This window comes from Gracilinanus agilis, chromosome 4, assembly GCF_016433145.1.
Source record: "Gracilinanus agilis isolate LMUSP501 chromosome 4, AgileGrace, whole genome shotgun sequence".
In the NCBI taxonomy this organism is placed as follows: Eukaryota; Metazoa; Chordata; class Mammalia; order Didelphimorphia; family Didelphidae; genus Gracilinanus; species Gracilinanus agilis.
The window spans coordinates 36,563,468-36,588,504 of record NC_058133.1 but is presented as its reverse complement, the minus strand read 5'-3'; the positions used below and the strand labels follow the sequence as shown (position 1 = coordinate 36,588,504).

Genomic DNA, 25,037 nt, shown 5'->3' with positions numbered 1-25,037 from the left:
TGGAGAGAGACTTGAAGGGTCAGACCTGCAATTGAAAGGAATGGAGGATGGACTAGAAGAGGGAGAACCTTGTGGCAAGTAGACAACCAGTAGGCTCTTTCACATTTAGGTGTGAAGTGATAAGAACCTGTACCAAAATCAGCGGAGAGAAGGGGAGATATCTGAGATGCAAAGGGGCAAAAGATAGATCTTGACAACAAGTTAGATTTGGGGGGGATGGGAGGAGGCATAGGGAGAAGTTGAGGGTGACTCCTAGGGTGTAAGCCTAGGGGACTGGAAGATTGGTCTTACACTCTATGAAATAAGAAAGTTAAGAAGTGGGGAGGAGTTAGAGAGAATGATAATGAGTTCAGTTTGAGACCTGTTAAGTCTACTGGATGTCTAGTTTAATAAGATAAAAAGCAGTTGAGTTTGTAAGATCGGAGGTCCACAGAGGCTTTGGAGTAGGATAGATTTGAGAATCATCTGCATAGAGATAATTAAATACAAGGGAGGTGATGGATCCCTAATGAATTGGCATAAAAGAAGAAGAGAAGAGGGTCCAGGACTAGAGCCCTGGGAGACACTCAATGTTATTGGGAATGTCCTACAGAAGGGTCCAACAGGGGAGACGAAAAGTATCAAGAAGAGTTATGCAGTTTCAAAGGCTGCGAGAGAGTAAGAAAGGTGAGGACTGAGAAAAAGCCTTTGTATCTGGCAATTAGAAGATCAGTTGTAACTTTGGAAAGTACAGCTTGGGTTGATGAGACTACAAGCATGATTATAAAGGATTGAAAAGAGTGAGAGGACAAAAGTGAGGGCACCTATTATAGGTGGCTTTTTTCAGTTTAGCGTCATAGAGCAAAAGAGAGGATGATTACGGGGGTCATTTATTAGCCAGTAGAGAAGGAGCTAGTAGAAAGGGAGAGAGTAAAGATAAAAGTGAGATCAGGGATGATGGGAATCTGTTGGAGGAGATGAGATGGAATCAGATTGCTTGTGCAAGGTAGAAAGGTTGGCGTTGGCAGTGAATAGAGCTGTTTGAGATGGGTAATGTAGGAGATAGTGGCAGATGAGGAGGGGGAAAGAAATCTAGGCAAATAGCCTCAAATTCTAGTTAAAGGTGAGGCACAAAGATCTCAACTGAGAGGATTGGGAGCCGTGTTAAGAATGGAAGAGAACTGGTAGAGAGTGGTTTATCCACTTTGTTGTTTTTATTCTTCCTTTCTTACCCCATGAAAAACTTGATTTTATTTAATTTTTACTTTCAATGAATTTCATTGTACCCATAATATATATTAGCATATTGGTGCCATTCTCAGCTCAGAGATAAAAATGTACAACCCCTTTATATTTCTATTTCATATTCTTCAGAACTTCATTTACATTTACCGTATTGTGAAGTTCTCAGAGGGAAGTAAGGAGTTGAGAATAACTTCTAGATTGTGAACCTGGGGGACTAGAAGGATGGTGACACCCTCTACGAAATAAGAAAGTTAAGAAGTGGGGAGAAGTTAGATAAGGGACCTGTTGAATCTACTGGACATCTAGTTTAAGATAAAAGGAAGTTGTCTTTGCAAGATCAGAAGTTTTGGGGAAGGATAGGTAGATTTGAGAATCATCTGCAGAGATAATTAAATCCTAGAGAGCTGATGAGATCCCTAACAGAGGGAAGGCATTGTTAGCATTGGGAGGGGGGGTTGAAGGAAGATGAAGAATGGTGACTTACAAAAGGGGAGAGTTCCACTGAATCTTGAAAAGGAAGGCAGGGATAGTTTAATTATTAGGTACTTTTTGTTTTGGTTTTTGTATCCCCAGAGCTTAGCGACATAATATGTGCTTGTTGAATGATTGCAATTTGAGGTTCATTTTCTCTTCCTGTTCAGGCCCAGCCTGGACTTTATAATTATAAAGCATTCCATTTTGAATTTGTATTTTGCCTTTACATTGCTATAGTCTTAGTATCAAAGATTTAAGAGTTGGAATGGCCCCCAGAGGGATCTAGTCCAATCCTCTAATTTTTCCAGATGAATAAACTAGCAGGTTTCAGTGTCAGATTAGCATATTGTCTTTACTGGTTCTTTGAACTTCATGTTCCATCAGTTCATATCAATTTTTCTATGTTCCTTATATTCTTCATTTCTTTGGCACAGTCTTAGTACTCCATTACAACAATGTACTCTAATTGGCCATTCCCCAAATGGAATCTACTTTGATTACATTTCTTAAACATGTTGCTATCAATATATTAAGTATATATGGGAATTTCACTGACCCTGGATATATGTCTTGTGAAAGGAAAGTCTTGGTTCTCTTTCTCTATTCTGAGTTTACACTTGTGAAAAGGGAATTCTTTATTCTCTGCCTAGTTGGAGTTAAAACTTTGGTTAACAATAACTTAAGCAAGGGGTAGCTGGGTAGCTCAGTGGATTGAGAATCAGTCCTAGAGATGGGAGGTCCTAGGTTCTAATCTGGCCTCAGACACTTCCCAGCTGTGTGACCCTGGGCAAGTCACTTGACCCCTATTGCCCACCCTTACCACTCTTCCACCAAGGAGCCAATACACAGAAGTTAAGGGTTTAAAAATAACCAATAACTTAAGCACCTCACTAGTACACCACACTTTAGTACCTCTCTAGATTGTGAAGACAGGATTAATTCGCCTTTGTCTGCCTTTTGATTGAATCAACACAAGCTTGAGCTAGGTGAGAAGGCAGTAAGATACTTGGAAAGCTACACTCTTTTTTCCAACCCAAACAACCAGAAACTTTTGAATTCTTTTAAGAGTTCACACACAGAAATGAGTGAATCCTAGGAGAGTTAACACCTTTAGAGGTGAGAAGTCAGTCCCACAGACACTGCCTCTGGGCAGTGCTGGACCATTTGGAAACTGGCCCCTGTGAAAAAGGGGCAAGGACTGGAAACCACCATAAAAGCCACAAAATCCTTGGGCTGAGGACAGTCTTGTGAAGTTGAGCCTAGTGGAGAGTGTCTCCTAGAGATAGTCTTCAAGGGAACTTCACTGGAGACTGCAGCTTGGATCATGGCTTCAACTTAAGATTCTGACTCCTGGACTACTTCTTTGTACCTATTTGTGTTTCCCCTATTAGATTGTGAGCTTCTTGAGATATAGGGACTGTCTTCTGCCTCATTTTCTATCCCCAGCACTTCTGGCCCAGAGTAGTAGATGTTTGATCAATGTTTATGGACTATACAGGCCTATGTATTCTCCCTAATTAGGTGAGATAATTTTTCCTAACCTTTCTTCCCTCAATCCCAAACTTTTATATTCTCTTTCCATGAAGTCTTTCAAAATGTAACTGCCATCAGGCCTTTCTGATTAAATGCCTTTTGTGATCCCTGATACTAGGGTTCTGAGAGTTCATGTGTATTGTTTCCCTATTTAGAATATAGAAATGCTAAACCAGGGCAATTTTATTTCAGTGCTTTTTTTATTGTTTCTTCATATTTACTTTCTTTTGTTTCCCTTAACTGCTCTTTTTGAATGTAATGATTTCTAAGGAAAATCTGATCTTTCCATCAATAATGCTTAAAAGTCCTTTTATTTCCCATGTAAGATTATCTTCAGTTTTAGTGGACAAATTATTTTTATTTATAAGCCTATCTATCCTTTGTCTTTTGGAATGTTATATTCCAAGTTCTCCACTTCTTCATAGTGGTGGCAGTTAAATTATGTGTGATCCTGACTGTGGCTCTTCAATATTTGAATTCTTTCTTTCTGGCTTCACAATTTTGTATTTGACTCAAAAGTTTCTGGATTTTCCTGCAAGTTTTCATTTTAGAGTTTCTTTCAGGAGGTAACTGGTGGATTCTATTTCCATTTTGCTCTTTGGTTCTAAGAGATCATCTAGGCAGTGTTCTTTTAAGATTTCTTGAATTATGAAATCTAGCTTCATTTTTTTTTCAGTCATGGCTTTCAGGTAGTTTAATGGTTCTTAATTTTTTTCTCTTCAGTTTCTTTTCCAGATGAGTTATTTTTGCTATGAGATACCTTGCATTGTCTTTTTAAGTGTCTTCTTGTCTTATGGAGTTATTAGCTTTTATTTGGACTATTCTGATTTTTAGAAAGTACCTTTCATGCCAAGCTATTAATCATTCCCTTTCCACTTTTTTTTTTCCAGATCTCTCATTTCTTCTCCATTTTTTTTCTTTAGTTCTTTCATCACATTTGCAAACTTTTTTAAAACTCTTTGCTTTATCTCTTCCAGGGATCCTATTTGAATTTGTGCCCAAATTTTTTCTTTGAGGACCTGTTGTAGATGTTTTAGAGTCATTTTTTTCTGGGTTCGTGGCTTGAGCATTCTTGACACCATTATAACTTTCTATGGTGGGATTCTTTTTCTGTTTGCTTATTCTTCCACAACTTACTTCCTGACTTTAGACAGTATTAAGGCTGGGCTCTGCACACATCTGGAGGGAATATTTGGGCTATTCTTGTTGCTGACATCTTGTAATATTGAGTGCTATGTTATTCCAATAGCAGGAACAGTTTAGCAGACATTCGGTGCTTCCCCTCCTTGGTGGGCTCATTGAGTGAAAAAGTATTGAAGGAGAAGAGGAGAGGCTTCAGGACAGCACTTCAGGGGATTTCTAAGCTTAGCAATATGATTGAAGCCCCATCAAAGAAGACAGAAAGGGAGAATGGTCAGACAAATAAAAGAGGAAGAGGACCAGGAGAAAGGTGTCACAAACCAAGAGAGTGAGAGCTGTGGGAATGGGAAAGGAAAAGGAAAGGAAGAAATAGGGAAGTGTGGAGGAGGGTCTAATATGTCTGTTTAGACCAGTGATTCCCAAAGTGGGAGCTACTGCCCCCTGGTGGGTTCTGCAGCAATGGGGGGGAGGGTGATGGCCACAGGTGCATTTATCTTTCCTATTAATTGCTATTAAAATTTAAAAAAAAATTAATTTCCAGGGGACTAAGTAATATTTTTTTCTGGAAAGGGGGCGATAGGCCAAAAAAGTTTGGAAACCACTGGTTTAGACATTACATTATGAGTTCCTTGATGACAGAGACTGTTTTGGGCCTCCTTTTTCATATTCCCAGCACTTATCATTGTACCTGGAACATCAGAGATGCTTAATAAATAAATGTTTATCAACTCTGACTGTTTTGTACAAGTTGAATTTCAAATGCCCATGGCCAGTTGGCAATGGAAACATGAACTTTGGAAGACAGGATAAGGTTGTAAATAAAGGGTTTGAGGGAATCTGCTGTATAGAAAAGATAATTGAACCCCTGAAAGCTAATCTTATGGTTAGCAAGAAAATGTAGAAAGGGAAAGAAGTCCAGGATACAGTTGTAGAGGACATCCAACACTGGGAAGAGAAGAGACCGGGGGGAAGGGAAGAGTTGGTAGTGTTGAGTTGCAGAAGTCAATAAGGACATGAAAACTCAGAAAAGGAGGATTTCTAATTTACCCTAGAAGTAATTTTCTAATGTTCCTGTAACTTTTTATTTCATTAAATAAACTGAAAAACTCAAGCACTGAATTTTAGGCACTTGACTGACTGAATAAAAACACTGGAGTGTTTTATGTGCAAAGCACTGGGAATACAAATAGAAGAGTAAGGAACATGCAGAACTCTTTATTACGTGTCTAGAATGTGCCAGGCACTGTGTTTGGCTCTAGGGAATAATTACCACCCTTGTGGAAGCTTACATACTGTTGGAAGAGATCATATATAATAGTAATACAAAATAAATTCAAGACTATTAAAAAAGTTTAGAGTTGAAGGAATCTGGGGACAAGCTTGTTGGGGAAATGAGACTTTTTTTTTAATGTGACCAATTGTAGGAGTTTACTTGATCATCCATATTTGTCACAATATTTTTTTGTGTGTTTTTCAAAGGAGGTTGGGGAAGGGATAGTTTTTTGTTCATTGAAGAATATTTTTTATTTTTTAAAAAGGCAGCAGTATGTCTGGGTGGCATATTTATATGAGAAATAGGAAGAAAGTTAAATTGGCTGGGCTTTAGAATAGCACATGAAGGATATAAATCTGGCATGGAATGTTAAAGCATTAAAATCTTTTTTTCTAATTCTTAATTTTTACCTGATTTGATATTGTTCAAAAGATAACCTTTTGATTACACTCACATCCATCTGGAATACATTTAAAAACTAGCACTTGTCTGAGTCTGTCTTTCTTTTTCTAGTAGGGATTCTTCCAAACACATGAACTCTGCAAATGTTTTTAGGAAAGCAGATGGAAATATTGTGAAAACTTACAATACTGAAACTCTGAAACCAAGGACTACACAATGAACAAACTTTCAGTGGCTTTATAGGAAAAAAGGTATCTATATAAAGGTGATGTGGTCTTTGAATGAATGGAACATTATTAAGTGGCTTCCTATGTGCCAAAAGCCCTGGAGATGCAAGTAGAGGAAGGTAGAAAGTCTTTGCCTTGCAAGAGCTTCCTTTCTAGTACAGAAGACCCATTTGTTGAGGGTGGGGTGCAAGTTTCTAAAGAGCAGTAGAGTCCCTGGACTGTTGATGGACTTCTGTATTCCAAAAATGGGAATTCATCAGAATCCCAGAGTTGGAGGGAGTGAGGAGGGTGACCAGTATGGTGTCCTGAGTCTGGGGTCTCAGCTCGATGTGGTCATCTCTTGCCCACTTTTTAATCTGAGGAATCTCAATTTAGTCTCAACCCATCTTATGTTTTCCCTTCCCAGGATATATGTGTAGGGAAGACAACACCTCATCAGGAAAGAGCTGATCAAAATGTCTCTGTCAAGTCGACAAATGGCTATTGTCAATCCCCCTCCACCAGAGTACATAAATGCCAAAAAGAATGGCCGTCTCACGAATCAGCTGCAGTACCTGCAGAAGGTGGTCCTGAAGGCGCTGTGGAGGCACAGCTTCTCCTGGCCCTTCCAGCAGCCTGTGGATGCTGCCAAGCTCAAGCTCCCGGTGAGTGAGGAGTGCGGGGGCCCTGCCTGTGGTGCTGCCAGGATCAGTGCAGGGAAAGGAGGTGGATGACATCTGCATTTCCAGGGCATCAGAGCTAGACTCTTACTAGTCCATAGGCTGGCGATGTTACTCAGGGATGTTCATGAGTTAATAATGTTAACTGTAAACTTGGTGCGAGCAACACACATTGCAGGCTCTCCCTAACCTGAGATTGTGTTTTTAAGCCATCATTTTGGTTTTGCCTGCTACATTCTAACTATACAGCTTTGAATTTCTAGAATTCAGGTCATAAACACTTTTCCCTAAGAGAAGTGATTAAAGTAATACTATATTAGAGGAGATAATCTAGTATAGTGCATAGAGGGCCACTGTCTGTTAGGGAGACCTGGATTCAAATTCTGATTCTGTTTATTGCCAGAGGTAACTTGCTGAACCTCTCCTCTGATCAGCTTTGACTTAGAGGCCAGTTTGCCATCAGCTTGGCTTCATGAAGCAACTTTCACACTAGAGAGTTCCCTATTATAATAACTAAATTAAATTCTGGTCCTTAATTTATATAGAATTTATTAATATTTACTTAAACAGGAGAAGGCAGACAGAAAAGAAACCTATTCTAACTAGCTAGGTAGGTGCTCACCATATGGCTCCCTCGGCCACCTTCCTTTTGCCATGTTCCTGAGAGAATAGAGATAGCCTACTTCCTGGAACCTCCCCTTTTATTCCTTCCCTTTTATTCCCAGATCAATTTCCCAATCATTTCCTGTTCAGGTGCCTACGTCACTGCCCCGTGACCTCACTGGGACACTCACAGAGTATGTGGCTCTCAGAGCACAGAGACACAGATCAGACCCAAATGCATGATCCTGGGAGGGGGTCCCCTTCACACACTATGTTGATGAAATCTGAGGTCGAGCCCACAGATGTAATAAGAATATGGTGCCTTAGGAAACTTGTCAAAGATTACTATCCCTCTCCCCCCAAAAACCCCTCTTTTCTTTTTTGAAGCCTGTAGCTCCTTTTTTTCCCCCCAGCCTTTAGATTGTAGTTATCACCAAAGTGCTGTTATAGTCATTTTATTCCTAAGAAACCTCTTTAATCAGTCCTGAAATCAGAGGTCTGAGAAGTCTTGGGTCAGTTCTCACCTCTCAGATTTCCAGGGACCTTTTTTGAATTGGCTTTGGTGTCTGGACCCTTCAGCCTTGCTTTTCTGCATGGTCAGTCAATAAATTTCTCTGATTTTAACGTCTATGATATTCCATAACTATGCTGTTTAATTATTTTCACACTCCTTTAACCTGGCCAGTTTGAACACTACTAGGAGGAAAAAGCAGAGGTTCTCTTGCCCAATTAGTAATTATGGTATTTAGGTAAGTTAGACATGAAAGATTTATGACATAGTGTGTTGAAGTTTTGCGCCCCCCCCATTCTTGCATCTAACTTCTTTCTACCTGAATGAAATCGGTTCTTTTAGAAATTTTGGTGCATATTGTTGTCTTTTGTTAATAAATATACATTGCAATTATATTCCCTTCTTGAATAGAATAGTCTAATTTCTGTTATATTTAGTATAGTACCAAATTTGTCACAAATCTGCCAGCTTTGGAATAAGGTTAGTTATGCAATTCTGTTTCTTTTTAAATTTCTGTTTTTATTATATAACTGAACCCCTTTCTATGTATAAGTTTGTTCCTGTGACAGACTCTGGATCTGTTATTACAAGGTTATTTGGTTTTCAGATCCCATCTTTACAATAAAACAAATTAAGTAGAATGAAAGTTAAATGTTTACTTATTTCATTTGTGCACAAATAATTATGGAAACTGTTCTTGTTAGAATTTACATTCTTCTCACTTAAACCCCACAGGACTATTATAGCATCATTAAGAAGCCAATGGATTTGAGTACAATTAAAAAGCGCTTGGAACATAAATACTATGTGAAATCATCAGAATGTGTAGAAGACCTGAAAACAATGTTCACCAATTGTTATTTATATAACAAGGCATGTTATTCATCTTAATCTTTGCTATGAGTAAATGGCCTGCCAAGTCCTAAAAAACGTTGTTTGTACTGTGTTATGTCTTATAAGGAGATGTGCAATTTATGATTTTAGTAAGAATACACATTCTTCAGTTTATGACTAATAATAATAACAGCTAACATTTTCTATGGTCTCCTGCTGTTCTGCCATGTTTGAGCTTTTAAAGACTAACATGAGGGTACCAATGACCACCTCCCCTGTTCATGGAGCAAACCAAGGTCCTTGTTACTTAGAACTTCCTGCCGTGGGGGAGGGGAAGAGCCATTGCCCTGCCATGGCTTATACTACACGATCTCTGGCTTCCTTTCCAGCTTCGTCATATTTTAACATTGTTAGGAGACACCTGTCCAAGGAAGGGCAGTTTACAAAAACAAAAATTTAACTTCCCACAAAATAAAATGCCCCAGACGTTCCTGCCTCCCCATCTTTGCTCAGATTCTTCCCTATCTCTAGAATGTGTTATTTTCCCCTTGTTCCCACCAATTCCTATTTCTATGAGATGTAGAGTGGCAGAGCCAAAGAACACTTGCTCTTGTTTTATAGAGCCTGGGTTGAAATCCCACCTGATAATGCTCAAATGATCTTCCCTGTCCCTCAGTCCCTTCATCTGTAAAATGAACAATCGGACTGCACCTGAGTGGGTCACCCCACCTCTGAAAGGGAGCATCCTTCCAACTCTCCACACATGCTCTACAGTTACTGTTAGACTGGGATACCCTGGACACCTCAGCTTCATCATCTAAAATAAAGGGCTAGACTAATTGATCTCCAGGCTCTTTCAGCTCTTAAGTCTGTTCCAATGACTTCCAAGGCTATACCTTCTCTTTCATCCCACATCTGCCTCACTTGGATTTCTCTTCTTCTGGGTTCTCATTTCTTTTCTAGAGATAAAATTGATACAATAATAACAGCAATAATGCATTATTTCTGTAGGAGAGTGTTATCTACAAAATTCAAATAGAAGTAATGTGAGAGGTACTGTAATTTTTCTGATTTGCTTTTTAAATCATGGATTATCTGAATAACATCATAAATTTTAAATTATTTTATAGCCAGGTGATGACATTGTTCTTATGGCACAAGCCTTAGAGAAATTGTTTATGCAAAAAATGTCTCAGATGCCTTCAGAAGAACAAGTAATAGGCGGAAAGGAAAGAAAAAGAAAAGGTAAAAAACAAAACATAGTCTGATTTGAATACTTTGTAAGATTTTCCCACATTTGTATTGTGTTTTGGTTTAAAAATTAAGGGGTACTGGTTTGTTAATTTTTGTTAGGCGCTCACATATCAAAAGCCCATATTAATATAATCATGCATGGCTTTTACTCAACTTCCTAAAGTTGCATGGTCTCTCTTGCAATAGACACTCGTCTAATTCTGCTAAAAGGAAAGGATATGATAAATTCTTGATTTAACTTTTTACTCTCAAAGTACTACTTGGGTTTCAATTTTTTTTTAACCCTTAACTTCTGTGTATTGGTTCCTAGGTGGAAGAGTGGTAAGGGTGGGCAATAGGGGTTAAGTGACTTGCCCAGAGTTACACAGCTGGGAAGTGTCTGAGGCCAGATTTGAACCTAGGACCTCCCATCTCTAGGCCTGGCTCTCAATCCACTGAGTTACCCAGCTGCCCCCTGGGTTTCAATTTTGACCAACGGGGAGGAACTGTGTGGAACCTTTATAGAAAATAACCTTAGTTCCTCATAGCCAACGAGGGAAATTATTCTGGACATTATCAGAGATAATTCTTCACAAAAAGCATGTTTTGAAATTTCAGAGAAAAAAAACAAATATCCTGTCACCTATATGTACAGTAGGAATGAGGGGGTCCTTAGTAACGAAATTCTCTCAATAGACTGTAAATAAAATAGCTTTGATAGCCTCAATTCCTTTTTCAGTATCAGGAAAGTAGCAGAAGGTGTTGGATGACACCAGTGTTGCTCCTGATACTTAACCATCCAGCACCAGAAGCAGTTTCAAGAACAGCCAGTCTCGTGAGAGAACAAATGGGGTTGTTGTGTGCTCTTGATTGAAGGTCATTCTGGTCCCTGGGGTGACCGTCCTGGCCTGCATGATCCCTCAGGATGGTTCCCGAACAATCACAGTAGCTACCCCCTTCTCAACCAAAGTCACTTCAGTCTTCTACTTGTGGTGTTGGTTCCAACTTTGATTTCTTTTTTTAGGACTTGTAGTATCACAGCTATCACCTGAAAGTAATGAATCCCTGGATTTTAGCTGGTAGCAGCATTCATAGAGAATCCTTTGGTCCTGTCTGTCACCAGAAGCCTTGAAGTCTCAAGGCACTGTGCTAAGTACAAGCACAAAGAATAAGCTTGCGTTCTAACACAAGTCAAATGAGAATACATGTAAAAAGGCTTGGCAAACCTCCAAGCCAGCTATGAAAATCCTAGCAATAAGGGTGGTAATGACTTCAGCAACCATTTTCAATGAGGGCAGTAGGTAACTATGGCTGTTGGTGATTGGCAGTCATGGCATACAGTTGAAATAATATCAATCCTGTGGTTTTTACATGCAAGTCTTCATAGACTTGGCATTAATCTAGTCTAGGGAGAAAGGGAGATATGTCAAACTGCAATTGTTTTTCTCCATATCCTTAGCCATCACATATACACACACTTGTGAGATTGAGGTAGCAAGAATCTTGAGCAAGAAAAAGATAAATATGTTAAAATGTAGCTTTAGGCCAACATTCCAAAACAGCAGTCACTATTCTGCTCTTTTCCTGCTCTCAAGGATGGGAATTCCAACACAGTAGTTCATGTCTTTAACCTTTCTCCTTCTGAGAACTCACCTACTGGAGATGTGCACTTGGATCAGTCTAGCAGTATTTATCAAGTGCCTCCTTTGGGCCAGTCACTATGCCTAAGAGCTGGATGGTCATTAGGCCATCATTTCTGGGATGGGGAAGGCTACTGTCTAAATAAAAAGTATTTTCCAAGTTTTGATTATTCTCTTTAATTCATCTCCTTTTGTCTACCATTCAATTTACTTTAAAACAGAGAAGTCTGGAGAGGCGTTTTAAACCAGAGAAGTTACTTTTTAATGATTTCAGTTGATCTATAAATTGTTGAAATACAAATGAAGGTGTGACAAGTAGATTTGTGTGTGCATGTATGTGCATAAAAATGGATTTCTAAAAAAATTGTTTGTAAAATATGTGAACTTTTTTTTCAGGTACTCAGCCATCTTCAGGAGTTTCTGCTATTAAAGAAAAACCATCCCCCAAGGCCTCTGAAATGATAGTTAAGCAGCAAATGATTCCATCTTCTGTATGTCCACAGACATCACTTTCTCCATTACACATGGCCAAAGCAGCTCCACTGAGCTGTACCACACAAGCTGTCACACAAGTAAGGCCTTAATCCTGACTCAAAGAAGTTCTCGACTCTCTCTCTCCCCCTTCCCCCAGATATTGGGCCATATCATGATTTAACTGTGTAAAGCAGAAAGTTTAAAATGAGATGGTAATAAAATCATCTTAAAAAAAATCTTAATTTTTAAGAGACTTCTGTGCTTGAATTAACTTTTCCTGTTTTTCATATTTTTGCAAAGCATTTTTAAGTCTGATTTCTTAAGTAAGACTTTTTGGCTTGTGCTTTAAGTGTTAATATTAGAATTCATGTCTATTTTTTCATCTTAAATGCCAGAATTTACATTTTATGTAAGTTCTGAAAAATCAAGCTCTCTGAGTAATGTTTAAATTCTGGATTTTCTTCTAGGTTAAAAGGGGTGTGAAAAGGAAAGCAGATACTACAACCCCTACAACTTCAATAGTGACAGCAAGTAGTGAATCTTCACCAACTCTAGTTGAACACAAATCTGCTAAAATACCACTTTTAAAAGAAAAAGTAGTGAAGAATATTGTACCAGATTCTCAGCAACAATATAAAGTTGTGAAAAGTATTAAATTAACTGAACAGTTAAAATACTGTAATGAGATTCTTAAAGAAATGTTTGCAAAGAAACATTTAGCGTATGCTTGGCCTTTTTACAAGCCGGTTGATGTTACTGCTTTAGGACTCCATAACTACTATGATGTAGTCAAAAGTCCAATGGATCTCGGAACAATTAAAGTAAGTAGTTTTGTCTGCTGTGGACCTAATTAATGGTCTTCTCAAGTTTTCGTTCATTGAGTTAAGATTTTATATTGACTTCTATTTTGTTGTAGCTTAAAGATTCTCAGACATTGTTGTTTTTGTGTGCTGTGTTCATCATGTATTCCCTCCAAAATCAAAAAGTGTTGTGTGATAGATTGAAACTGTAGCAATAAGGTTTAGTAGTAGTCTTGGACAAAAGAGTTAGTCCACTAAGGGACATGTCCAGAAATGGATGTTGTGTTTGCATCTGTCACTGCTGTTAGAGGGGTGATTAGATTTCACTCTAGGACTTGTTAAAGGTCCAACTTTGCAGGGAAAATAAATTATTCTTGATTATAAACTTATCTATTTGGCATTTTGGAATATTGCACTCTTAAGATCTGATTTCTGGGAGAAACTTTTGTGTATTAAGTGATCCTCACTGATTTCTTAGTGTCAACTCTCTTTTTTGTTTATGGTTTCTTGAAATCCAGTGTCAAGAATATTTTAATTGTTAAATGATCTCTCTTCAACCTGATTTCAAGTGAATTATTTTTGATATCTTAAAATCTTCTTTCTGTAGTCTCGTGAAGTCATAGGTTGGTTTAGTCCAGTGGTTCCCAAAATTTTTTGGCCTATTGCCCCCTTTCCAGAAAAAATATTACTTAGCCCCCTGGAAATTATTTTTTTTTATTTTAATAGCAATTAATAGGAAAGATGAATGCACCTGTGGCCATCACTGCTCTTCTGGATTGCTGCAGCACCTACCAGGAGGCAGTGGCGCCCACTTTGGGAATCACTGGTCCATTGAAGTTTTCAGAGACTGCATTTCGTAGATAAAGTCTGCAATTTTTTCCTTTTATGTGTTTCTCTATCTTCTTCCAGATATTTTTGTAGTTCTTGAGGGAAATCATTTTTCCTTTTAATCTGTGCTTGCAATTTTCTTCTTTGTGGCCATTTCTAGGATTGCAGTGATTTTTTTTTTATATATTTGTTAGTGTGTCTCTAATTTACTCATCTCTCTAGATTTAATTCCTGACTTGGTGCTTTGTTCTAGGGCTGTAATCTGCCTCCTTCCATACTTCTGGGTGGAGTAGTCTACCCTGCTTAGTCCAGCCTTGACTCAGCTGAGTATCCACACTGACCTCTGAGATAGGCTCACAGAGCTGAAGAATGAGAATCCTTATTGGCAGGCTCCCATTCCTATTGTTAGTGGGCTTCTGCCTGGAAGAAGTCTTTTACTGTCAGTTCTTATTGGATTGCTTGGTCTTTTTTAGGTTCAGGACAGATTGCTGAATTTTTGTAGGCACAGGTATATGGGGGCTGAGACAATCTTGTCTCTTGCTCCTACCCCTTTCCCCAACACACACACACACATTATAGGGAGCAGAGCTGCAAAGGACTTTGGGTTATCTGACCTGTGATCTGAGTCCTCATTCTGTCTGTCACCCATTCTGCCTAGCATTCTGCCTCAGATGAGTTTGTCCCATAGAGCAGGTTTACTTTAAATAAATGGAGCTGTCTATTAGTTCTAGAGGAAAGGAAAGGGAAACTGTGTGCCCAATAGTATCGTTCATTCATGTCCAACTGTTTATGACCTCATGGACCGTACTGTTTCTGGGGTTTTCTTGGCAAAGAAACTGGAGTCATTTTGCCATTTCCTTCTCAAGGGGATTAAGGCAATCTGAGGTTAAGTGACTTGCCCAGGATCACATAATATAGCCAGCAAGTGAGGCTGGATTAGAACTCGGGTTTTCCTTGACTCCAGGCCCAGCAGAACTCTTTCCCCTGAGCCATCTTTATTGCCACTCTTTTAACAGTATACTAAGATTGTAAAATTCATGTTATATGGACACTGACTTAAGAATTACTGCAATGAAATACTCAAATGAAGACATCTTTATTTCTAGTATACTTTTGGAATTCTGTCTACTTTAAACATTCTTAATTTTTTATAGAAAAAAATGGACAACCAGGAATATAAGGATGCGCATGAATTTGCTGCAGATGTCCGGTTAATGTTTATGAATTGCTACAAGTATAATCCTCCAGATCATGAGGTTGTGACGATGGCAAGAACCCTTCAGGTAAGACAGTATTTCATATCTTCCCATTTTAAGAATATAATCTTTTCCAAAGTATTTTAAGTATTGCATCTGATTAAAGCAACCTGTGAATAAAGTTCCTATCAATAAAGGGTTCATCAAAATGTGGTTGAGGGTGAAGCACAGGCCTTGTGGAGATCTATATGATGTTCTAGGATAGCGCTGGTGAAGGTTTTTCAAGTTCATAGGACCAAAGTGCAACTTCAAGCTACCTCTGAGCCCCTCTGCAGCCCAGCCCCCCCCCCACTACCCCAGAGAGCAGAGGATGCAAAAAATGTCCTCGGATGCTGGGAAAAGGGGGAACAGAGCAGCTCCCCCAGTGCCAGCTCAGCATGCATGCCAATACTTTGTCAGTGCTGCTATAGGGTGCTAGCTTCCTTTCATTAAACAGGAGACCCCTTCAGAAGAAACATGTTGAGAACACAAAGGAATTCAATCATTTGGGAGTCTGGGGGAGGGGGGAGAAATTTAACCTATTGAGGTACATAATGGGAGGGAGATCCACTGCCGGCTGTATTTTAACCATTGACAATGTCTACAGAATGTCTTTCCTTGGGAGTGATATCATTGTACTATTAAATCTACATTAAAGATAAAGAAGACAATTTGGTTTTTTGGTATTTTAGGATGTTTTCGAGATGCAGTTTGCTAAGATCCCAGATGAACCTATTGAAAGAATGCCCATCTGTTACATTAAAAAGGATATCACAAAAGCCTACTGTAGAGAAAGTAGCAGTGATGCCTCCTCTGAAGACAACTCTTCTGAAGAATCACCTGATGAACGCGTCCAGCACCTGGCAAAGCTTCAGGAGCAGGTAGGGCACCTTGTTTAGGCTGGATCAGTTGTGTCATTTGTGCACTATTAAATGTATTTTCTTCACTTAAATTAACCAGGCTATTGTTTTCACTAGGTCTAGGTAAACAGTCAAAGACATTTTAAATGGTTGATATTTATTTGAACCCCAAACTCTTTATTTACATTGAGAAATTTCCATATTGCTAGCTACACTGAGTGATGCAGTCTGATTTTAAAGAGTTTACAAGATAGTTCTGAAATGCTTCATGGATGAATGTCACTTCAAGCTTTTAGAAAACACATTTCCTTAGTTAATTGCTAGTTATAACCTGTTTTCTGCTTAAAATTGTAGACTTGATGCATGCTTATTTTGGACCTTCTTTTTAGTTTGTTGGGCAACTTCCGGAACTGAATTATGAGTTCAAATTAAATTTCTTGTTTCTTTAGTTTGTCTTTTTATTTCATGCCTGAAGGTTGGAGACCATTGATTTATATTTAATGGGAAGGAAGATACTTTCTCCTAGGACAGTAAATTAATAAAATTGAATGTGTAAGACTTCAAGGGAATGTGAGGGTCTAAGTTTGTTTAAGATAATATTCTGAATTTGCAGCGCCTTCATTTTTTTATAGGTATCTTTAATGTTTAATTTATTTTTTTTTAAACCCTTAACTTCTGTGTATTGGCTCATAGGTAGAAGAGTGGTAAGGGTGGGTTTAATGTTTAATTTAAAATGTTACATAAATATTTCTCTTTATTAGCTCAAAGCTGTTCATCAGCAACTACAAGTTCTGTCTCAAGTGCCTTACCATAAGTTAAAGAAAAAGAATGAAAGATCTAAAAGAGAGAAGAGGAAAGAAAAAAAGAAATTTATCAACAAAGATGAAAGTCAGAGGAAAAATTTTAAGCAAATAAAACTAAAGAAAAAGCTGAAAAACAGGTAAAATTTTTTGCAGTTAACTTTACTTCACATAGTCTATTTTATATACATGTATATATCACATTATATAAACTTTACTAAGCAAAGTAAAATTTGTTACAGTCAGCCAAAAAAGGCCAAGCAACAAATCTTGACATATAAATCTGAAGACGAAGATAACGCTAAGCCTATGAATTATGATGAGAAAAGACAATTAAGCTTGGATATAAACAAACTCCCTGGAGACAAGCTTGGGCGAGTGGTCCATATCATAGAGTCAAGAGAACCATCTTTAAGGAATTCTAATCCCGATGAGATAGAAATCGACTTTGAAACCCTGAAAGCATCAACCCTGAGAGAACTGGAAAAATATGTCATGGCCTGTCTGAGAAAGAGACCCAGAAAATTTCATGGTATGTATCTCTGCAAATTAGCAGCAGTCTAACTGGTATTTACTTTTGGTTGTGGTCATGCTCACTTTTTGTCCTAAATCATGCAGCTAAGAAAATAATGAAATCCAAAGAAGAGCTTCATTCACAGAAAAAACAGGAGTTGGAAAAGCGGTTACTGGATGTCAGTAACCGGTTAAATTCTAGAAAACGCCAAACAAAATGTAGGTGACTGTTTTAAAGTGTTGGTGCGGCTCCTTAATTCCACTGGTAGTTTAATCTCTCCCCCTGTTTTGCAGCTGAGAAAACTCAATTGCCCAAGGCAGCAGGAGGGGCCACTCGGCTAAGTGAGAGCAGCAGCAGCAGTGGTGGTGGCAGCAGCTCCTCAGGCTCGGGCAGCAGCAGCAGCGACTCGAGCTCTTCTGATAGCAGTGATTCTGAATCAGGTTAGCTGCCCTTTTTAAGTCTCTCTGTGTAGCTGGCACAATGTTCCTTGAAAGGCTAGAACTGATATCTTTAAGGAATATTTGTTGCATCTAACAGGAAGCTATGATTTGTACTGCCAGATCCGTGTTTGCCTTGTTTTCCATCCCAATCTCACCTTCCTGCCTTGAAGTATGTGAACTTGTATGAGTCTCTGATAGGCTTGTAATGTCCAAGAGAGAATTAACAGTTGACTAAAATAGAGACAATCGCTTAATAAAACATTTTCAAATGTTAGATCTACATTAGCTTATCACAAAATAAAGGGTCACTAAAGGGCATCTCACTTTATAGTGACTGTAATCTGGTTTATCATGGAAAGCAAGGTTGTAAAATGTATTCTCTGTCGTGTGAGACTTCATTCTGAATTGAATTAGTGTTTTGAATTGAGAAACCAACCATTTGAATTAGACTTACCTTTTTTATTCAAAGTATAGCAAAATGGTTGTGCACTCTAAATGTCGAATTCTCACTTGTACCAAATCTGTTATCTTGTACAGTTAAGTTTGAGACAGTTGAGAATTCTGTCCAAAGAAGTAGCTCATGCCTCATTCATTGGGTCTTTTGCTTTAGAAAATAGTCTTTACAGTTCACTAACAATCACTGCCACAAAACTAATGAGTTGGCAAAAATTTCAATAAATGTATTAGCCAGAAGTTAAAAGTTTGAGAATAGGGGTATTTTTTCATTCATTGAAAGTTTTCTTTTTCTTTGTTCATAAATGAATTGTTTCCTAAGTAGCATCAAGGCTGAGCCCTAGTTCATAATATAATATTGTCACATTAAAAATTCTTGCTTCTTGGAAGAATGTCTGCCTACTTAAACCTACTGGTAAAGTTCTACTGGCTTGCAAGTACCTATTTCACTTTTAGACATTAATTTTGTTTGAGTTTATGTAGTACTGACTTCTGAATTTCACATTCCTCAATTGTATTGTGATGACTTTATATTGCATTTTTATAGAGTACTAAGCATTTTGAACTTTAGTTAAAACTTGTCATGCTAACAGTTAAAAGATTCAGGATCCATTGATATTGTAAGACTTTTTCCCTCTATTTGACCTTTTTAAACATTACGCAACCTTCATAAAATTCTAAGTTGCATTTAGTGTTTTAAAGTTGTACTTACTCTTTGTAATTTTTCATCCAATAAAGAGCTTGTGAACTGATAAGGTAAATTGCTCTGTCTCTTCTTTAGTTGTAAGCTTTTAAAACTCCACATTATGGTTTTGACAAACTGCATAAATCTTGGGCATTTTGCAACTGCTTTTTTAAAAGTACTTTGATTTTTAGAAAAGTGATCATGTACATACAGGAGGGCTGACAGCATTATTTACAGGTTTTTTAATATCTATTTGTAATGACAATGATGTGTATACTATTAATCTTTACTCTTGAAATAAGCAAAACTATGGCAGCACATTATAGTGTATAGTCAGGAATGCCTGGGGTCCGGCTCTTGATTCCTCCTGGCTATGTGACTTGAGGCAAGGCATTTAGATTCTCCCTAGCAGCTCACAAAAGGACAATACATCACAGATATGATGCCTTTTTGCTTTGGGGAGAGAGCATTTCCTCCTTGGGGGGGTTCACATTGAAATCAGAAATCATGCCCTGGCATAGGTTCCTTACGGAGGTGTGTTCACCATCAGCCATGTCTACATTCCCAGTAACCAAAGCACCTGTGAGCACATCTTTCCTTTGGCCCCTAAATGAGGATCCAAATTACCTTTGCCTCAGCCTTACCTCATCAGCTTTAATTGAGTCTGTTTCCAGTTTTTATTTTCTGATTTGCTCTCTTATTGTACCTCCAACCTATTTTCAGAAATACTATTAAATTACATTGCTCAAGGATTGTGTGTAATTTGACTCTTGAATTTCTGCTTTTTTATTCATATTCAGGTTAGTGGCATGTCCACAATTGGTCATGTCACAAAACAGGATACCAGTCCTTTCATTTACATCCAGTTTTGATATTGAAAAGATACATTTCTTAGAATGGTGTGGGGGGGAGGGGAGGAATAATTAAACCTTAAAACGTCCTCTAAATCTCTACTTGTATATGCAAAACTCTTCCAATAAATTGGAGGACAATGGAAATTAATGGAAACGGGTGCAATTGAATTTCCTGTTTGTTTAAATGAAACAACATGAAACCAGTGAGTCAGGAATACTCTTTGTCCTGTTCTAATTAAATAGTCAAAGGTAGATATAGTAAGAAAAAAAAAATCTTCCTATGAAAAAGGGATTTTTCCAGTTTTGTGCTGTAGCTTGTGAGCAACATTGTCTTTTTTGTAGTTTTAACCATAATCCAAGACTCTAAAGAGTTCTTAATGGGGAGATAATCTTATTCGGGATGAGGAGTAAAGTTTGTTATCAATCCTTTTTATAAATGTGTGTAAACATTAAAAAATTAAGCACATCAACATCAAAGGACATTTTAATGACTTTTCCCAAAGTACAAATTACAGAGAAATTAAAGGTTTTCTAGGATTAATAGTCCAAAACTGTGCTTAATAGAATACTTTAGTTTTGCATAACCATTCTCTGACATTAGAGAAATAAATGATTGGAAAAGTAGGTGGTTTTGTTTACTAATAACAAAAGAGAGAACCAATTCCTTGCTCTAATGGTATCCATGCAATGGCAAGCAAATGCAAAGGTGCCCTTAATGTGGGTATTCTCCCCATGGTGGATTTATGGGAGGACATGGACAAGAGAGATAGGTGGGCACAGATGGATTATATCTACATCACTGGAGAAAAACAAGAAGACAGACTAGATGTTTTCACCAACAATTGGTAACTTGATACTAGCATGACACAACCAATTATTTTATCTCCAAAGGTTTGATGATAATCTTACACTGGTTTTTGTATTCTATTACCATTTGTATATCATCATGGTGCCATCTTTATTTAAATGATTAAATGTGTCCTGCCTTACAATATTTAATATACCATATGCACTGACATAAATATTAAAATTTGAGCTTTTTACTTCCCTATCAATATAGATTAAAATTAAGACTCTTATACCATTTAAAAGTATATTTCAAACTGAAAAGTAAAGATGATGTAACATTGATCTCTGAGGAAATCTACAGAAATTCAAAAATATTTCAGTTTCTATTTGACTAAAGTCCTATGTAGGAAGATTTCAGCCAAGATACCCATTAACCTGGGAGGGTAGAATCTGTACTTTTTTTTTCCTATCCAAATACATCTTTAGGTAACCTCTAGCTTTAGCATATCCTTCAATAATGAATATGGGCCACAAACCTTTTACTGAGGAGCCCATAGGCTTCACCAGACTGCCAAAAGGGGCCCATAACACAAAAAAAAGGTTAAAGCAGTAAAGTATTTAAACATACAGGTAATATACTAGTGAAATACCTGTGAGCTTGAAGAGGGCATAACAACTACCTAAATGTGCATCATACTCTTTCCATTCAACTAATTTGATGTAGTTAACAATAGATCAAATTTAAAACAAAAGCCAAAAGAATAGTCGTCGTAGCATTTCAATCTATATGTAGAGCTATTCCTGATATAAATAAGTATCAGAACTAAGGGAAGCCATTCAAGTTTGTAGAGGAAGCCCATTGCCAGTTATCACATCCGGCTGGTGGTTGTTGCTTCTTTGAGGACTAAGAGTTGTCCAGTGCAGGGATGTCAAACTCAAATAGAAACTGCCAGGCATCTCTTGATTTAGACAACCACAAATTAACATTATCTATGTTGAATTATAATTTTTTTTTGTTAAAACATTTGCCAATTACATTTTAATCTGATTTGGGCTGCTAGGGAGTTTTGGGAGGACCAGACTTTGACAGCTCTGCAGTGGACACCTAAGAGAATCTTATTGTGCAGGACTAAAGGAAGGAATGTGAAACCTAACCTGACTTACTGTAAGTAGGTGGTAACAGTCATGGATTAACAGAATTAGCCAGCTGGGCCCCATCCCCTTATTCAACAAGGTCATGCTTTTATCTGAAGGCACCCCACACTACTCTTCTCTAGTCATAGTATTAGCTCATATGTTTAATTGGGTAAAATGGAGACAACATTATTTCCAGCAACCCTATTGAGGAAACAACCCAAGTTTAAGGATGTAAATAAAATTTATTTAAGTCAGCATAATCGGGATGTTTCACAGCCAAGACCAGCTTATGTGCCCTATAAGAAAATAGCTATATTATGTTTTTTTAGTACCACTTTTTCTAGCTATTGGTGGTGATCCTTTTATTTTTTCAAGAAAGTAAGGTATGCTCCAGCCACCAATATTGTCAAGGTTATATCAGGAAACAGTGCTCTTTATCTAGATAATTTTTCACTTCCTCCATTTTTTGAGATTTATTTGATTTCTGAGCTATAAGCTCAGAAATCAATTTTATAAAGCCCTCAAATCTTCTGTTTTATAGTGACTAAATTAAATACAAAATAGCTGTGTTCTTTGAGAGTCTAGGACTTAGTTTTAATGGCTAATTACTTTCTTGTTCACTAATAGGTCCTTGGAAGAGAAGGTTTCAGTGACATTATACTCAATCCATTTCTAGGTTTTGGAATATCCCTTATTTGGGAGCTTGGGGGCCAGGTAAGATAGGTGAAGAAGGATACAGAGATCTGACCTTTGTTTACCTTCTACTACTGTGCCTAAATGCAGTCACAGAAAACATTAAACACTTACTATGTGGCAGCCACTGTCCTGAGTGTTAAATATACAAAGAAAGGCAAGAACAGTCCATGCAGAAAGCTTCCATTTTAATGCTATTCATAGTATGCAAACAACCGTGGGCACACCAGATTTAGTGTAGAGGGCAGGTCATCTAAAAAGGGAAGGCCTTTAGCAAGAGGTAGAATTTGAGATGAATCTTGAAAGGAACCAGGTGGAGGCAAAGAGGGAAGGCCTTCCAGGCATGAGGGGAAAGCCCAACTAATGGAAAGGCCCAGTGTCTGGTGTGAGCAGTAGCAGAAAGATCAGTGTGGTAGGATTGGATCCTCGAGTATGTTGGGGAGGGAAGCAAAGAAGAGGGGGCCAGTCTCTGTTCTTTGAGGGGCATGGGAGCTGGCTGCTAGCATGGCAGGGCAGGGGGTGATCTGGTCAGGCCTCTGCTTTAGGAAGATGGCTTTGAGTAGAATGAAGCAGGAAGCAACCAGCCCAAGATAGGGAGACCCACCTCTTCTGGCTATTGCAATAGTCATGGTGTAAAGTGATGGAAAGTCTTCACCCAGTGTGTCAGCAGTCACAAGGACAAAAAGGACCATGTACAAGAGATGTCATGGAGGTAGAAACTACAAGACTTGGCAAGAGATTGGAGATAAGGGGTGAGTGTGAGGGCAAAGTGGAGGACCACATGCACTAGCAATCTTGGGTGACTGGGAGGATGGGGGTGCCCTGGACGGGAGCAGGAAGTTAGGACACAAAAAGACTGAGGGTGGGGGGGGGGGGCGTTCCATTTCAGACATGCTAAGTTTGAGGCATCCAGTAAGCAGCTGGAGATGGAAGCCTGGAAGTCTAAAAAGAGGGATAGGGCTGATGGAATCTATCTGAGCAAGCTAGAAAAGAGGAAAGGGCCCAGGACTGAACCTCTGGAGACACCCACTAGTGTTAGGCCTGACCTTGGAGAAGACCCTCCAAAGAAGATTGACAAAATTGGTAGTAAAGTAAGGGAGGAGAACAAGAAGAGCAGGGTCATGAAAACCTGGAGAGAAAGTGCTCTCCCAGAAAAGAGGGGGATCCCCACTGTGTCAGAGGCACAGAGGTGAAAAAGGTAAAGACTGGGAAAAGGCTATTAGAATTGGCAGCTAGATCGTGGGCAACTGCAAGAAGAGCTTTTGCTAAATGATGAGATCTAAAGCAGGAACAATAAGAATCAGCTAGGGGCCCAGTATGCCTTCGTTAAAGTTTATTCTTTTTTAAGTAGAATTTCAAGCTATAATTTGTGTCTATTAGTAACTGATAACATTTCTCAGTATTTATTTAGAATTTCACAGTACATCAGGCAAGAAATTTGAATATTAACCTTATAATCAGACTGAGAAGCACAAGGCTTTCAGTCTGAAACCAGCCAGAAAAAGGCCTCTTCTCTATAGCATATTTTAAAAATTGGGCATGCTGTTTATGCATTAAGGCATTGCCTTCCAAAGCTGTACTGCCCATTCCACTTTGGGATCATTAGAATTAGCTTTCCTTGCTCCACTTCTATACTCACCTTTCTATATAGCTTTTCCCTGGGGCTGGGAGAGAGAAAGTATGCCCTCTTCTTTTAGGACAAATAACATCTCCCTTTTAATCCTCTTCCTCTCTTCTAGCTAAACGTTGCTAGTTCCTTAAGTCCATCTTCATGTGAAACCTTTACTGTTTTGCTTGCCTTTCTCAAAATGCTCTCTAGCTTACCAATATATTTCCTAAATTGATGCCCAGAACAGATCGCAGTTATCTAAATTAACATGGTAACAAATGTCCTGTTGTTATTCCTGCTGGGACTGTCTAACCCGAGGTGGCATTTTATTTTGTTTTTTTGCTTATCACTATTTTGACTCACTGAGCTCACATCCAAATAAAAATCTTCCAGGCTTCTTCAGATGAGGTACAGTCCAGCAGCGTCTATCCTAGCTTAGCACTCTTGATTAAATCTGTTAGCTCTTCTGTGCTTCTGCAGAAGCATGCTCTTTCCTCAGTCCTTCATTGGTTACCTCTTTCCAGTCTTTCAGTGACCACATCTGCTAGGTAGTTTTTTCAGCCTCTGAGGATACTGTTCACCTGGACCAAGTGGTATGGCTTTATCAAGGCCAGCCAAGTTCTCTCTAAATGTTTGCTCAGCTTCTGTATCAATTCCCTGCTGGGCACTTTTGTTCTAGGGTTTGTTTGTTTGTTTTCAGGTTAGAAGATGCTTTTCTGTGACACAAAAAAAATCAAATGTATTATTACCTTCTTGTTTCTACTTTTCAGGATCTTCTTCCTAAATCCCTCTAGTGTTGGTTTTTTTTTTCCTGTATCTTTGCCCTTGTTACAGTCTACATTAATTATATGTATGGAGGCTAGTCATCCCCTCCCCCTCCTGCCACACACATACACACACACACACACACACACATACATATATGAAAACACAAGCTTTTTAGGATTAACATCTGTAAGGGATAGATAGAGTTTTAATCTTGTCTTTGAAATTTAGCTCCCAGGTGACCATAAGCCAAGTTAACCCTGCCAGCCTATTTTGGGGATGGATAATAATACTTGTACTACCTACCTCACAGGGCTGTTGTGAGGAAAATGCTTTGCAAACCTTAAA

The 25,037-nt window shown here is 38.3% G+C and overlaps 1 protein-coding gene across 1 annotated transcript in view; it reads left to right on the top strand.

The window, feature by feature from the left end:
• Positions 1-6,719: 6,719 nt before the first annotated feature.
• BRDT (bromodomain testis associated) overlaps positions 6,720-25,037 on the top strand; it is a 58,240-nt gene continuing 39,922 nt past the window's right edge. The window contains exons 1-11 of the mRNA XM_044673142.1: positions 6,720-6,917; positions 8,782-8,919; positions 10,011-10,125; positions 12,150-12,325; positions 12,695-13,048; positions 15,010-15,138; positions 15,783-15,971; positions 16,712-16,890; positions 16,993-17,282; positions 17,369-17,482; positions 17,558-17,704. Coding sequence (XP_044529077.1) covers positions 6,729-6,917; positions 8,782-8,919; positions 10,011-10,125; positions 12,150-12,325; positions 12,695-13,048; positions 15,010-15,138; positions 15,783-15,971; positions 16,712-16,890; positions 16,993-17,282; positions 17,369-17,482; positions 17,558-17,704 — 2,020 coding nt within the window. The 5' untranslated portion in view covers positions 6,720-6,728. The remainder of the gene's footprint in view (positions 6,918-8,781; positions 8,920-10,010; positions 10,126-12,149; positions 12,326-12,694; positions 13,049-15,009; positions 15,139-15,782; positions 15,972-16,711; positions 16,891-16,992; positions 17,283-17,368; positions 17,483-17,557; positions 17,705-25,037) is intronic.